General features: G+C 36.2%; 2 protein-coding genes and 1 long non-coding RNA gene across 3 annotated transcripts; 2 read left to right on the top strand and 1 right to left on the bottom strand.

The window, feature by feature from the left end:
• The first annotated feature begins 10,265 nt into the window (after window positions 1-10,265).
• On the top strand, window positions 10,266-13,849 carry LOC149675802 (uncharacterized). The gene is made up of 4 exons (XM_089838610.1): window positions 10,266-10,367; window positions 10,949-11,264; window positions 11,317-11,378; window positions 11,447-13,849. The coding sequence occupies exons 1-4, from the start codon at window positions 10,266-10,268 to the stop codon at window positions 12,302-12,304; spliced, it is 1,338 nt and encodes a 445-aa protein (XP_089694736.1). The 3' UTR covers window positions 12,305-13,849.
• LOC149675803 (uncharacterized) lies at window positions 12,306-13,849 on the top strand. The gene is made up of 2 exons (XM_089838659.1): window positions 12,306-13,333; window positions 13,407-13,849. The coding sequence occupies exon 1, from the start codon at window positions 12,460-12,462 to the stop codon at window positions 13,234-13,236; it is 777 nt and encodes a 258-aa protein (XP_089694785.1). The 5' UTR covers window positions 12,306-12,459; the 3' UTR covers window positions 13,237-13,333; window positions 13,407-13,849.
• On the bottom strand, window positions 13,767-15,931 carry LOC149675801 (uncharacterized). The gene is made up of 2 exons (XR_016366680.1): window positions 15,794-15,931; window positions 13,767-15,730 (listed from the first exon to the last, which is right to left on the bottom strand). It is a non-coding gene; the product is annotated as an uncharacterized LOC149675801 (long non-coding RNA).
• Window positions 15,932-17,072: the final 1,141 nt, after the last annotated feature.

The raw sequence follows: 17,072 nt of genomic DNA, 5'->3' as shown, positions 1-17,072 counted from the left end.
TGCTTCACAATCAATCTTCCTTCTGTCGGTTTTCTCATTAATGATCGCAAAACCGCTCCAATGACATACATCAGCACGCCAGGGCATTCATCCACAGTTGCATCAATATCAATTTTTAGTAATTTACATTTCTTTTGTCCAGCTTCAACGATGAATTTTATAAGGGCATTGATGCCACAGAATCTCAGATTTTCTTTGAGGTCTTTATAGCCCTATTGAACAGTGAGGAACAAACATGGAACATTCCTTCAAGGGCTGTCACTCAAAAAAATACTAAATTAAGCCTATATGGATGTTAATCAAAATAGGTAGAAACAGTTTAAAGTTTGCAAAGACGCGGAAGAAATGATAAATTGATTAAGAACAACTCACAGTTGTGTGTTTTAACGATTTTAAAACTCTGGTGGTTTTTTGTTGGCAATGAATTAAATTCATCATCTCCTTGGCAACTTTATCTTCTTTCGTCTGAGTCAAAATGGGCCGAATCAGTTTTTTAAGTTCATTTAAATCTCTTTCATGAAGACTCGCTATCCAAGTAAACATTTTTTTGGCATCATCTGTATGGTTCATAATTCGAAGTTCGAAATTTGTTATTTCATCTTTAACTTCTTGTAGAATCCCACTAAAGGCCGTTTTTTAAATTAAAATAAGTAACAGAACTTGGAATCATATGAGGTCGTAAAACCTTTTGCTTCCTCTTAGGTTTATCGTGTTTTTCAACGCTGAAATAATTACGCAATTTTTGGCAAAACTTAAATTCTTTCTAAAAATAAATTTTGTCAATAGTACTGTGCTTTTGAACTTTGCGGTTTGGACACGGTCTCAATACGCCCAGAAAGGACATCATCACTTAAGTTCATAATAGCTCTGTCCAGTTCTTCATCACTTAACAAATCTTCATCCTCCAATTCGCTAAAATTTACATCATTAAATTCGTTTTCGTCTATATGAAAGAAAATCAATACATCAAACATTTCTCATAAAGAAATGGAGGCAACTGTAGCAATCCTTTTAGATATAATTTTACTTTAACTAGCACTTATTTAAATTGAAAATAAAGTCGATATTCACGTTCAGCACCCTCAAATTAGTCAGAAACAATATAATTTGTACGTCGGAAATGTTTTTGTTCAATCAAGGTAAATTAGGTTTAATTTGTGCTTTTAAGCAATAGTCCTTTATTTCGTAACTGGCGCGCCCGCGGTAAAGTCGTTCCATATTTTATTGCTACTTACAAGGAGAAGGATCATCATGGACACTTAGGTCACTCTCATCTACATGTAAAAATCGATCTATAAAGTCTTATAAAATTAAATTGCGATTAATTCTAGGCCTATACCCGAAGAAGATGAATCAGAAGATTCGTTTACAATATCTTGTTGGGCAATATTATTTATTGAAGATGTGCTTGGGGCCGAAATGCCTAAGGCATCATAGGTATTTAATGAGGCCCACATGCCTGAATTATTATTCAAAACTAATAGAAATATTTATGGTTTTAAAAAAGTTACAAATGGTTTGTTGCCAAATTGAATAAGATAAAGTTATACTTACAATATTTATTTCTTCTTAATTAGTTTCTTAAAATATTTCTTGTTTTTAACCTTGGAGTTTTTTAAAACGACCTACACGCTCGCGCCAAAAATTTGAACTCGATCGCGTGAAAAACTTCCACCCCCCCTCTGAATTTGCCTCAAATTCTACGTCACAAACGCGCGTGCCAGGCTCCTACTAGCTTGCGCCATTTCAGACGAGGAATAAATGTTGTGCGCGTTTTAAGGCGAGTGGAATATCCAGGAAGCGTAAGCTTCTATTATAAATCCATGATGTTATCATAGGATCATTACATGGCGGATAGCAAAAAGTATTGTTGTGTCCCACAATGTAATTCTACAGGGTGTTACAAAAAGATGTGTCACAAATTCAGGGGCGCATTCTACGGGTCAAAATAAGACTAAGTCATTAAAGAACTATGGTCCAAAACTGAACACCCGCGGAGATACAGGCCATCAAAGTATCACGTAAAATGCGATGAATTTTCCCTTCAAGTGAAGCGACAAATATGGCTTGACCATATTGTTTTCAATTAATTGGTCATAATTGAAAAAGATTCGATATTTAAGAAACGATCGATTCTGGGGGCAGAGCTAAAAGCATTTTAGACCAAAAAATTAAACATCTAATTTGGTAAAGTGTTTTAATTTGGCCTAAAGTTACAACGGCGTTTTCAGATCGCTGTAGTTGCTGAGTGGCTTGGTTTTTCATTCATTAAAACGATGGCCCATTCAACTTCTTTGTCAAGCCAACGAGTAAAGCGCTTTTACGTGTAAGCAAGAGCGCCTAGTTATTGGAAAGATGTCGTGACAACGGCATGAACCTAGTAAAACCGGCGTTTTTAACCAGACCGTGGTATTATTACCCAATCTCGCATGTCTGTTATCGAACACCTGTGGAAGTTACGTTTGCCATCGAACATTCGTGGATATCTGTGTCATGAGACATTCTTCTAAGACAGATTCACTATCGGCCACGTATGTAATAAATGACACATACGGCGACAAACGACCAATGCTATTTCTCACGTGATTGTAATACTGTATGACGTGTAATCCTTCGAAAAGTAGTCGCTTAAGTACATTGCTGCTAGTAATGATTGATAACTACACCTGCTAGATCAAATGTCAACTAGTACATTCGCGTTTTCCTCAATTTCTTGTTCGTTCATGCAGCTGTTCTAGTATAGGGCGCTGTAGGTTAGCTGTGGCATAGGGGCTAGCCACCACCCCTCTATGCATTGTAAAGGGGCCCACCTGTAAATAAGTCGCGAGTTGACTTAGTGTGGACATCCCTTCCTAGACCAAGCTTAGATTATAAAATAAAGGTTCACTATCCTCATATTGTTAGTCACTTAAGTAGTGTTTACTTGAAAGCCGGGCCAAGTAGTCACAAGCACATGCTAGTGCTCTGTTATTTGGGTCAAGGGCTCATTTCGCATTAAAAGTGGATTTTATATTTAAATAATCAACTATTTCTGTATTTACTTCTAAATGGACTCGCCAGACGCCAGCTAGCTCTAAAAGTCGTTAGGTATAGATCAGATTAGAAAGGCCACGGCTGCCGTCTTGGTAGCAAAAGCCGCAAAATTATGTAAAGCACCTTATATAGTGCTCATAATTCAACACTGTTTAAATTTAATTTACTGTACCCGTACAAAAATTTACGGCTGCATTTTGCTGTTATTTAGATTTTTTAGAATCTGCAATATATTGCAAATAAACTGGAATATTCTCGAAAAATACTGGAATAAACCTGAAAAAGGTTCAACTTCAGACAAAATTAAGATGCATTCCAGAGAGCAATGCAGAACATTTTAGACGTTTTGCAGAAAAAATATCTTCCGTTGGAAAACTCAGTACAGCAGTATACAAAATTTAGCTACTCTAGAGTCATAAAATAGCTACCTTACAGCTAGAAAACAGAAGGGAAATAGTAACTCCCGTAAGAAATCAGGATGTTTGTAGGCTCATTACAGGTACTGTACCTTCCAGATATATTGTATGCATGTTACAGTCAGAAATTGCTAAGTTTGTAGGATAATGGCAGGCGGGTTTCGGATACTTTTTAGGATAATTGCAGGCGCGTTTCATATACTTTGTAGGAAAATTGCAGGCGCGTTTCAGATACTTTTTTGGATCATTGCAGGCGCGTTTATGATACTTTATTGGATAATTGCAGGTGTGTTTCAGATACTTTGCAGGATCATTGTAGGTGCGTTTCATATTCTTTGTAGGATAATTGCAGATGCGTTTCAGATACTTTGTAGGATAATTGCAGGCGCGTTTCAGATACTTTGTAGGATCATTGCAGGCGCGTTTCAGATACTTTGCGGGACCATTACAGGCACGTTTCAGATACTTTAATTTGTACGATAATTGCAGGTGCTTTTCAGATACTTTTTAGGATAATTACAGGCGCGTTTCAGATACTTTTTAAGATAATTGCAGACGCGTTTCAGATACTTTTTAGGATAATTGCAGGCGCTTGTCATATACTCTGTAGGATAATTACAGGCGCGTTTCAGATACTTTGTAGGATAATTGCAGGTGATTTTCAGATAATTTTTAGGATAATTGCAGGCGCATTTCAGATACTTTTCAGGATAATTTCAGGAGCGTTTCATATACTTTGTAGGAAAATTGCAGGCGTGTTTCATATACTTTGTAGGAAAATTGCATGTGTGTTTCAGGTACTTTTTAGGATCATTGCAGGCGCGTTTCAGGTACTTTTTAGGATAATTGCAGGCGCTTTTCATATACTTTGCAGGCAAATTGCAGTCGCGTTTCAGATACTTTTCAGGATCATTGCAGGTGCTTTTCAGATAATTTTTAGGATCATTGCAGCCGAATTTCAGATACTTTGTAGGATAATTGCAGGTACTTTTCAGATATTTTTAGGATAATTGCAGGAGCATTTCATATACTTTGTAGGATAATTGCAGGCGCTTTTTATATACTTTGTAGGAAAATTGCAGGCGCTTTTTATATACTTTTCAGGATCATTGCAGGCGTATTTCGGATAATTGCAGGTGCGTTTCAGATACTTGGTAGGATCATTGCAGCCGCGTTTCAGATACTTCGCAGGATCATTGCAGGTGCATTTCAGATACTCTGTAGGATAATTGCAGGCGCGTTTCAGATTCTTTGCAGGATCATTGCAGGCTCTTTTCATATACTTTGTAGGATAATTGCAGGTGCGTTTCAGATACTTTGTAGGATCATTGCAGCCGCGTTTCAGATACTTCGCAGGATCATTGCCGGTGCATTTCAGATACTCTGTAGGATAATTGTAGGTACGTTTCAGATACTTTGCAGCCGCGTTTCAGATTCTTTGTAGGATCCTTGCAGGTGCGATTTAGATACTTTGTCGAATAATACCAGATGCGTTTCAGATACTTCGCAGGATCATTGCAGGTGCATTTCAGATACTTCGCAGGATCATTGCAGGTGCATTTCAGATACTTTGTAGGATAATTTCAGGTGCATTTCAGATTCTTTGCAGGATCATTGCAGGCGCGTTTCAGATGCTTTGCAGGGTCATTGCGGGTTTTCCTATCAATTATTGTGAATCAGTCGCCTTATATACCCTAAATTTCCAAAAAAATTTTAAAGAGGCTTACGCTTGAGTTCAAACGTCAACAATAGCTATGTTTAAAATTATTTTAGGAATAAAGTTCCTTAAAACGATTTAACTAGAATTAAGGTAAATTAATGACGATTAAATTAATAAATATCAATTATATTTTTTAATATTTAAAAATAGCCTCTAAATTGCATCTCGACTTGGAGAGGTTTATTTTGGATTCCCAACTTGTACTCATCCCTTACAAAAATATTAAGCTGTAATTTATCTGAATACACGCTTTTCTGACTTGCTAAAGTAATATCAGAGATGGTCCAACTGTTTAGGTACATGTACAAGTTCTTACCACATCAAGCTAAAAAGGTCTTTTCGTCTATCTAACATCCACAACATACACACTCACAGAACATAATCGAAAAAGTCTTTAAAACTTGTAGCTAAAAACCGATTACAACTGAAGGGAAGGGTCCCGACAGGCTTGTTTTACGACTTTTCGCAACCAGGAAAACTGCTGTAGACTTATATGATAGCGCTAAAGTACTTTGGTTCGCAATTTCCTTCACATTTCGAACGCCATGGTGAGAGTAGATCTTGTCTTAATCGATGAAGTTGGACTGTATTCAATTCTCGAGTCATTCTCGAACTAGCTCTCAGTAAGTCTCTAGCATTACGAAGTATAGGCAGTGTCATACTTATTGAAACATATCTGATAGACTTTTGATAACTGTATATACAATACTGGCCCTTTTATGACCAAAAATGTTTCAATTTTCTATCTTTTATGGTGGTTTAAATATTTTTAGGATCGAGACGTCACAGTATTAGATCAAAAGATCTTATTGAGTAAAGCTTTTTTAAGATGCCTTTTTAGGCCTAACCAATTGTTTATTCAAATTTTAGGAAAATCAAAGCAGTAATATTAATGCCTAACAGAAGCAGATAAAAATTTATGGAGCGCTCGAAGTTGACTTCCCGTACAAAAATTTTAAGCTGTAATTCATCTGCATACGCGCTTTTTCATCGCTACCACGCTGTAACCATTAAGGATACATTTCTGCAGCTCAAAAAACGGGAAAATTTCACAGCAATTCTAGAACTGCAAATTGAATGCCGTTTCTACATTTTCTGTTTGTTAACTGTTAACTGTCTAGCCTGGCAGAAATATGCAGCGCAATTCTGCAAACGCTATGCAAAAGTAGAAATACCAGCTGTTAGTTTAAAACTGTAATTTGACCGTTTTTATAGATATGTTACAGGTCTGCAAAAGTGATGGAAAAGTAGAAATCCAGCTGCTAATTTTGAACTGTAATTTGACCGTTTTAATAGACATGTTAGAGGTCTGCAAAAGTGATAGAAAAGTAGAAATCCAGCTGCTAATTTAAAACTGCAATTCTACCACATTTATAGACATGTTACAGATCTGCAAAAGTGATGGAAAAGTAGAAATGCAGCTGCCAATTTAGAACTGTAATTTGACCATTTTATAGACATGTTACAGGTCTGCAAAAGTGATAGAAAAGTAGAAATCCAGCTGCTAATTTAAAACTGCAATTTGACCACATTTATAGGCATGTTACAGGTCTGAAAGAGTGATTGAAAAGTAGAAATCTAGCTGCTAATTTAAAACTGCAATTTGACTACATTTAAAGACATGTTACAGGTCTGCAAAAGTGATGGAACAGTAGAAATACAGCTGCCAATTTAAAACTTTAATTTGATGTTTACATCGAACGTGAAGCAGGTCGCTTCTATTTTTTACAGGGAAGTAAGAATAATTAAAGAAAGTATGCGTAACAGCAAATATGGCAAAACGATTTTGCTTTAAATTAAACGAAAACAGTTCACACGGTAGTAAATATGGCAAAAATGTTTTCCTTTATTTCACATGAAAATACAATAAACACACGTAGTAAAATAAGAAAACCGAAAAAGATTGAGATTGTACTTTAAATTTCTGTGCGCACCTTATTGATATTTTACACGTGACAACTACATCTCCAAGGCTGTTTAATTTTAAACTGACCGTCATAGTCATAGTCATTAAAGAACTACAACTAGAAATTGCTCAAACATTTAAAAAAGAAGTGTTATAGTAGCGTCTATTCTACGAAGTTCAATAGTATTGACACAAATCCTAGTACACTGTTGGCTGATTTTTGAGATTATAATGAAAAAATTATATAGTATTATAGCAATTCAAAGTGTTAAGCAGTTATTCAAAAATATTGAACTAAGAAAACAAGAAATTTTAAATTAAGTAAAACTCTAATTGTTAAAATTGCACAAAATTATGCTACGTATGTTTTAGCATTGCTAATCGAAAAAAATAATTTGTCAACTTAGTTCATTTTCCATTTATATATGGCCTGGTTTAAATCACTGCCCAATAACAGCCTTATTTCATAATTTAATTAAATTATTGAAATCTGTAATTGTATAAACAATGATACCACAGTGAGAAAAACCCTTGAAGAGATGTAAATTATATTGAACTTTGAAAAGTGATTGTCACTGGACGTGTATCATTAAATATTTTATCAAGGTAATAAAATGAATGAAGAAATAGACAAATTCGTTTATTACAAATTAGAGAAGGCAACACCCAGGGGTGAAACCGCAATTGTGATATCTTCTTTCTCGCCAAGAAGCAACTACACGCGGAGCTTCTTGGTGAGAAAGAGGATACCCCAATGGCGGCCTCGCCCCTTTGGCTTGGTTTCTCTGTTTGTATTAAACGAATTTGTTTACCGGGGAAATTATTAAGCTCAATAATTTCCTTAATATACATATATAGAAATGTTTTCAAAATAGCCAGAACGGCATATTGGACAAAACACAGTGAATATCTCATAAATGCTATTAATAGTTATTAATAAATATTTTGCTCTATGGTCAAGATGAAGCTCCTCTGCCATGAAAGGGCATCCTTAAACTTAAAATATTTCTAATGGGGAATTAAAAAGACGAAGGTATAAAAGTTATTTACTAATGCTACCCATATCTATATGATAACATTAAACACCATGAAAGTTATTTTGTCTAACCATGGGATCTTGATCCATAACCCAACACTGCTGTATTGAAGTTAGACTTCAATGGAGTTTTCCAGCTGACAAGTCGCATCTCAAAAATCAGTAAAAAAAATTTCAAACGGTGAAAATGTTCAGTAATTAAGTTACATGTTGTTATTTTCTGATCCAAGTGATACTCAAAAATTATTTTCTGGATTTCAAATATGATACTGATATTGTATATTTAAATCGCTTAAAATCACTTATGGTTTGGGGGAATAACTTAAACAATACGTTATTGAAACTTTAGTGTAGAACGACGTTTGAAGTTCATACAATTCACTTTCGAAAAACCTACATACTAAGGGAACCCGAATGCTACTCCTTCAAGCAAACCTAGATCCATGTTTTCACAAAAGTCTTCGAAAGATGCATGCACAACTGGCAAATCCAATCGCAGGGCACACGTGCTTGACTTCGGTAATGAACAAGCTTCTTTGGGGTCAGAATGATGCAAGAACCCAATAGATGGTTCATAATCGAATCCTAATGGAGGCACGTATTCCAATCCGGTTGTAAATCTCAGTAGGTCTGTTAAAGATGGTGATTTTGTGTCATCATTTCTTAGAAAAACGTAATCTCTGAAGTAAGAAATTACGTCACATTCGATTAGGTATTTGTTTGATTCTTTTTCTGAGAATTCAATTTTTGATAACAAAGTCAAGAAGTCAATTGGGGTCAATTTGATGTCACTAAAACAGAACACCATTTTGAATTCGTTTAGAAACTGAACCATTTTTTCGTACACTCCCAAGGTTTTTAACCCGTCGGTCATTTGCTGTCGTGACTCGTTTTTGGAAGACAGAACGCAAAATCTGCAAACATCAGCGACGAGTTTGAATTTGTCATTCATTGATAATACTGGTTTTGAAGAGCCTGCCAGAAACCGAAGGTCTGAAATTGTTTCCGCAGCGTTTTGCAAGTCGTTAAGAGTTTCGCTTTTTTGGATTTCATATAATTTTTCCTTTATATCTTGGTCTGAAATATCTTCGATCGTTGGTGTGATATTTGGGACTCCAATGAGATATTTATAAGCTGTCTCAGCCAGACAAAAGGGGCCAGGACCACCATGAACTAGTGACATGGCAATAAACTGGCCACAATAAAAACAATACCTATTTTTGTAGGCAGTAGAGTCGAAGTTAATGAACTTGTAGTTTTCGTGCCCGCTTAATATTGCAGTATTGTTTATAAAAGCTTTCATTGCTAGTCTTAAAAATTCCCTACGTGGTCCACCTTCATCTATTGCACCCTCACCAACTAGTGAAGAGTCGGCAAAGATAACGTTTATTTTAAACGTTGGGTGGAATAATACTTCAGGTTTTTTTAAAGTCCTCAAGCAACATTCTAAAACATTTCTTCTATTAACGTTGAAGTACGATATATGTTCATGGTTTATTTGCTTGTTTAATTCTTTCAGGCATTGTTTTAAAGTTTCCTTTAGGACAATACGATCTTCACTTTGATTTTCGGTGAGACCTTCCTCGGGAAATATTTTTGGGCCACGATCGTTTTGACTCGAGTTTGGTGAAAGTTCGTCTAAAATGTTAACCTCGTTAAAATTTTCTTCAGTTTGCGAATTTTCACTGACGTTCTCAACGGCTCCTTCGTTGTCCAAGAGATTTAAAAATGTGAGGTACGCTTTCGACGTAGAAGGTTCTTCATAATTTGTAACATGTCCAAACGCAGTGGACTTTTCGTTCAGATTATTTATTTTCATAACTTCAAATTTCTCATCAGAAGGTTTGGAAGTTTTGACATGTTCTATTTCTATATCTGGAAGCTGAGACAAACTGTTTTTGTCTAACTCCGCGTCATCGCTCTCTCCAGTTTCTAAGTCACTGTACAGTAAATTGGTTTCTGATGTTTCACAGGATGGCGATATATTCAAATCAATCTCAACACTTGGCCGAACATATAAAGTTTTTTGCTTCCAGATCCTACTCAGCAATCGGCCATCTAGGGATCCGTTGTTACCAGTTATTTTTGGAGGTAGTACAAATCCTCCTACTCCTTCCAGTAGTTCAATTCTAACGAGGGAGACAATTATAAATTATGCACCATTTCTTTAAGTACGAAGTAAAACAGTGCACGCAAGTTGGTCCTACTATGGAACCCCCGTTCAAAGAAATCCAAGGATATAAAAATGAACATTACGTTTGAAATCACTCATGCCTTTGCCACAATTTCGTTTTGTACTGTTCAGATAATTGTTAACTGAACCAGAGAGAATTTACAATAGGGAGTTTCGTTTTGTACTATTTGGATAATTGTTTACTGAACCAGAGATAATTTATAATAGGGAGTGGAAACTGAGGAATATTATGGAGCTCAAAAAATCACGTGATCAACAAAACTGGCCAGGTCTATTTCCGCTATAATTTTTTGTGGCCCCTTCCTCTAGGGTAGGTCTAGAATGTTCCGGGAGGGTATAGGGGAGATGGACACTACCATAAGTGAATAATTAACTATAAGTTGGACAAGCTAATTGCTCTTGGGTTAACGGCAATGTGCTTATTGTAGATTTTGTACTTGTAGAAAAAATGTATGCTCTGACACCTGTTGGTAGAAATATAAATCACTAAAGTCAGCTGACACAGTCGTCTGTTAAAGCTGGTAGTTCTCGCCTTTTAGACAATTTTAGTTATTGGGCCTGATTTTAATAGTTTTAGGTGAAATAAACATTTACAAAACATGGTAAGTGTTGTTATATTGCTTAATTGGTATATCATTTTTAGGCAAGAAATGTTGCAACCCAATGTAATTTAATCTTGCAAGAGCAAGTTAAACAACAGTGGGAACAACAAAAAGCTACACGTTTAATAGCTAAACAAGTTAAAAGTACATCATCTTTAAAAGACGCTGCATGCCAGTGTTTTTTCCCACCTCAAACAATTACACAAACTCCAACCCAAAACTCAGTTGATGAACTTAGTAATCGGCAGAAATCAAACAAATCAATAGCTATTCAATGCTTTATACCGTCGACGAGAAATCTGATTTTGGAAAATAAACCAGTTCCAGTTACTGTTCGTGATCAGGAGATTCAAACAAGTACTGAAGATGTTTGTGATGTTTCGTTCCCAACTTCAGATTTGAAATCCAGATCAGAGATTAGCGGAGAAACATTTGCTTGAATTAAAAGATGAATTACGTCTTAGTTATGAGGTTAGAATTTGTAATCTAAATAAAATGTTAGAATTGAGTGACTTAAAAGGAAATTTTATTCTTTTCAGGTTAAAGATGACTATGTTGGAAAGCAGCTTCTTCTCATCACCAGGTTAGCTGCGACTGGAATTCTGGGAGCTGGATTAGAGCCAATTTGCTTAATAGTTAGCGAAACTGGAGAGACCAACCTGCACACTTTGTTTAGAAATGTTGAACATTTTACTTTTTTAATGAATGACAACAATTTAGACTCGGGTCTTTTCATCGCAGTACTAAAAAGAATATCGTCTAAGAGTGGGAACATATTTTGCTCTGGAATAACTGTTACAAAGCTTACCAGTGATCAACCCACTCTTTCATCAGTGCAGAAATTGGAAACCCCATTTTTGCGATATCAATCCCAAAAATGTATGGTCTATTACACACCAGACAAACCGACGAAGCAGTGTATTAAGAAATGTAAGGACTGCACTTATGTTACTAATTTGTTAGCCAAGTCAAAGAAAAGGAAAAGTCAAGAGACGCCTACAAGAATATATAAAAGACAAAGAATCACCAGCAATTTTGGTTTAAAAAATCTTTCTCCAACCAGTAAAAACGTTAGGCTTCAAAGGTTGAGACAAGCAAGAAGTATTCTGAGTCGCAAAATGAAGAAGTTAGAAACTAAATTAAAGGCGAAAGAAATTGACCTTGGAGAGTCTCAGGCTACAGAAATGGAAGAAATGATGACGGTCATAAATGAAAGCTGCCAAGGAGAGCTTGATTCCGTTTTGAATGACACAAAACTATCTCAAAAGAAGAAACAGCTTTTAAAGCGAGTTTGGGAAAAAGATTCTCAGGCTAGAATAGAAAAGGACAAGAAAATATTTTTAGGCGACCAGTCAAAATGCGAAACAGGAAGAAAAAAAACCGATGGAGTGCAATAACATTGAGAATAGCTTTAGCTGTTTATAGCCGTAGTCCAGCAGCATACAATGCTCTAAAGAATTTTCATATTTTAGAGCTTCCTTGCGAGAAGACATTAAAAAGAAAATCGCAAAAGTTAAGCTTAAGACCAGGAATTAATCAAGAATATTTACTGATGGAGGAGAAAAAGTACCGTGCCTATCAAGATGAAAAGGAGCGAAAAGGTGAAAGAAAACCACAAGGACAAGGTGCTCTTATCTTTGACGAAGTCAAGGTAATTGATAAAATCATATGGAACTCGAAATCTAACGAATTTAAAGGGTTTGCCATGGAAAAAGATGATTATAACGATTTAAATGACGTATTTGAAAGTAAAGATCATACCCCAGCTGCTACTCAGTATATTTTCCAGTTCATATGGAGAGATTTAACGTCGGACTACCATTTAATAGGGCCCTATTTTACATCGGCAAATTCATTTCCCCAACACTTTGTGGCTGATGCCCTTTTTAAGACACTGGATGCTTTAAATAATTACTCGTTTAGCACTATGTGCCTGGTTTGTGATGGAGCAAGTGAGAATTTGTCACTAATTAAGCGTACTTTGGGACATCAGGGACCTTTTCCAACGGACGTAGAAAATATCACGTTAGAACCATGCTTCGAAAATCCTTTTCTTTCTGGACAAAAGCTTCATTGGGTCGTGTGCCCTTCGCATGAACTTAAAAGTATGGTGCAAGCACTATTTTCGACCAAGCCTAAAGGACCAAAGCAGTTTTCAAGGGGAGGAGTTGAATTTGGATGGTCAGATATTCAAGCGTTGAAACGCAGAGAAGAAGCACGATTCAAGCGTAACGAAACTCGTTTTGTTCCTGGTCTTTTAACGAGTTACATAATTAGAGACTCCTGGACTCGTCTAAATGTAACGCCAAGCAAAATAATGCAGCAGTAACCGCTTTTATCCGAATTGTTCGACTTCGGTTATGGACCAGGAGGGAAAAAGGAGGCTAAAGAGAGTGCCAAATTGACCTATGACTATTTGCGAGCGTGTAATCAGATTTTTGAGCAAGGACTTTTATCTCACAAAAAAATAAGCATAAATGATACTTCCTGCTTAGAAAGTACTAAAAAAGGATTTGAATATTTCTCTGATTGGGTTAAGGAAGAATTGGAAAACGAAGAGTTAGTCCTAACCTCCCCAAAACAGACCAAGTTCTTAAGCTGGCAAACTTGGGACCTTTTAAGAATTTGCGTGTTTGGTATGATTGGATTGGCCGAAGATTTCTTATCAAGGTTTCCAGACTACTTTCTAGCGCCTCTTCGTGTGAATGGAAGCTCTGTTGAGAGCTTTTTCTCCCAGATAAAATATGCTACTGGAAGTAAACTATCTGGTTTGAACTACCAATCAGGTTTAACCTCAATATTATGCATTGGAAACATACACGGCCATAATGCAAGCAATAAGGACATTCGAGACACACATTTATATTTACGAGAAAGTGACATATTTTAATTCCATTTTGAAATGTTAAAATCAGAAAAATAAAAACAAAACGTTTAAAGATCTTAACTAATTCTTATTGAAGAAAAAAATTATCACATTTAAACTTGGCCTGACAGCTTTCCATCATATTATTATCATTGCTATCACAAAATTTTATCACAATTTTTAGAAGGAAAATAGGAACAATATTAATATCACAAGATTTAATCGTTGAATAACTTAATCTGACGCATTCTTTTACTTCTTCTTAAATCCACATTTTGAGGTTTATTAACGTTAAGTGTAGTTTTGGTGTTATAATCCTTTGTAGTTTTAGATGGATTACTAATATTTGTAGAAGCAGATGTGACATCAACATTTTGACTAGTAAATGAGTTGGCATCATCTTGGTTCATTCGCTTATTGTTACATTGCTTTGGTTTTCTTCTCTTTCTGGTTATTTTCCCTGGTGAATTGGTTTTGAAGTTATTCATCTCCACTTGAACTTGGCTTGACACTCCGTCGGAAATATCATCACAAGGATTTTCAATCATATTATTGGTCTTTTGCCTTTTCTTTTTTGGTGCTTCAGCCTCATTGATGTTATCGCTTTTCTTCTTGCTTCTTTGTTCTTTCTTAGTGGACCCCACTTTTTTCTCCTCTTTAAGTTTCTTATTTTCAGTCACAGCAGCATAAAGTTTGTCACGCAGTGTTTGTCCTCCTTTTCCAAGTTTCAAAGCTTCTTTCAAACTACTTTCCAAGTAACTGCTAATAAATTCTTGAATGCGGGAGTTTATTAATTTGCGAAGAAACACAGCAAAAGAAATCTTTCACGCCATCATCACAAGGTGAACAGCCTTCGGGTAAGCCTTTACAGAACAAAACCCAAAGCGTAGTTAAATTGCTTTGAATTTTTTCTTTGCAAAATTTGATCATATTTAGTTTATTAAGTTTAAATTCCTCAACTGAAGTGTACTTCCTGACTAGGTTAATGACTAAACGAATGAATGGTAGTAATTCTGGCTTGGGAATCATTAGACCTCCATTTTTACCATAATCTCTTACTTTTAAAGAAATTCGAAGGTTCTTCGCTTTTTCTTCTTTTGATTGACAAACTAGTTTAACAACGTTGTATATTTTTCTTTCTCTTATTTTTTGCGCTTCTGTATAGTTAGGATTTTCTTTTAATCGCTTCGTGACATTTTTTATTTGACCTATTGACCCACCAGCAAGTTTGTAAAGTACTTGTACTGGCTCTTCAGTCATCATTGCACCGTTTAAATAGTAATACTGCCCCACTCTAACTAACTCACTATTGATATATTCAGGGCCAAACGCATACTTTTCAACAGCATCATTTTCCAGCTTGTTAAGCAAAGCTTCATCGAGCTCAAATTCCTCACTCGCAATATCGTCTGGTGTGGAAATTTGTCCATCATCTGAATTTTCTTGGGCTTTCTTAACCTCTTCAATACAAAATTCATTAACCGTTCGGCTTATGAAGTTAAAAATCTTTTCAGAATCATCCTAATTTACGTTCTTAGAAGAATTCTTAATCAGCTCATGATAAAAGCGGTCCTTCATAGAGTTAGCCTTTTTGAAGAAGTCTAATTTGAATGATATTAGCTGTCCAAATGAAATTACCGGCTTTGCTTTTCGGGGTTTTGTAGTTGTTGGGTCTTCTTGATTCATTTTAGAGGCTGGAACGCTTGGTTTTGCCACCTTAAAGCTGCTTTTTAGTTTCATGGATTGTTCAATAAAATAATTAATTAGTTCTTCCGAAAAAATTTCATGGATCTTCTTATCCAAAGTCTCTTTGAAAAGCATTGTGCGTTTGTAATGAATGTCGTCGATATTGGTTGAATTTAGGTGAGGTTCACTTTGGCATTTAATAACTAAATATTCCGAATAGGATTTCATTCTGATCGAGTTTAAGTTAGGTCTTAATGTTTAAAATTATAGTCTAAATAAAAGTAAAAACTAAGTTAATTAATAAAATAAATAGAAAAAATGAGCCGAGGCTTACGAACTTACGTCGCCGCCGAGCCATCAAATCTCCTCCGCTAGCCTCCACGGTCGCGGCTTCGCGCATGCTCTGATTGCTCCCTCGCGCGAGTTTCCTCAAAACATTACGTAATTTTTCCAACAATGCATTTCGCGGCATCCCTGATCTAGTTCCAGATTCAGTCGCTGTGTGCCGCTTTTACTGGCGGTCTTTTTGGCTTAAGCAAATTGCTGTTAACATACAGTTTATGAGTTCTGTCTAACTTATAGTTAATTATTCACTTATGACACTACCTTTCTAGGGAAATGGAAACGTCTGACTTAAAATAACTCCAAATGGCGCCAGTCGCACTCGAAATCGCGAACCCTTATTGGGTAATTGTACAACCAACAGTGGGTGCGTTCAGTAACGCTCAACGGAGACCAAAGGCGTTGAGCTCCGTTGATCAACGTGATGTCATGTGACGTATTAGGCTACTGAACGGTTTTTTGCAAACTTTGCGTTGTATCGTTTGCTTACAGTTCGAGGAAATGGATATGCGAGGACCTGCTATGCTGAAATAAGAGCAAACTCAGACCAGTAACTTAGCCAAGGCTTAAGCTTTAAAACCCAATAACTTTTTAAGCTTCATAGATACAATCGAAAAAAATTCATAAAATAATTAACAGACACTATTCATTCGCATTCAGTCGCTGCTACACCGATTTTATAAATATTTCCGAAATTATCCATCAAATTAACTTCTAGAAATCGTTCAGGGAGATAAGTTTCCTCCATTGCTGCTACGTCACAAATGCGTTGCTCAACGAAGTAATCGGCTCTTACAGCCGATGACTTCGATGCCTCTTCGCTTACAATCATGACGTCAAACCGGAAGTTCCAAAAATCGTTCAGTGGCGAATGCGCATTCAACGGAGCCTCCGTTGAGTGTTACTGAACGCAGCCAGTGACTGAGGCCAAACTTTAAAATTAAAGGAGAGTCATGTGACCGAAAATTTACCTGGCCAGTTTTAGCGTCGCAGCCTACAATGTATTTATCACTGTCAAGGGCAAGAGTTTCTACGCCCTCATATTATGAATCTATATAACTATGAATATACAGCTCTATCATATGCCCCTTCTATCATGCCGATTTGGTTTGTGTGTTACCCTCGAAGCTTTGACGCGTTTTGCGTAGCTCTAATAGCCAATCACAAGACGAGAGGAAGTGACGTTTCGAATTTACACACCCCCGGACTCCCCCTCCCTTCTTCCGCTCCTAACACTAGCAGACACGTGACTGATGTCTCCTTTCGCTAAG

This window comes from Phalangium opilio, unplaced genomic scaffold (assembly GCF_054372755.1).
Source record: "Phalangium opilio isolate 3A_F unplaced genomic scaffold, DU_Popi_V2 ptg000046l_1, whole genome shotgun sequence".
Classification (NCBI taxonomy): domain Eukaryota; kingdom Metazoa; phylum Arthropoda; class Arachnida; order Opiliones; family Phalangiidae; genus Phalangium; species Phalangium opilio.
Note: the sequence above shows the minus strand (reverse complement) of the source record. Positions and strands in the feature narration are given on the sequence as shown.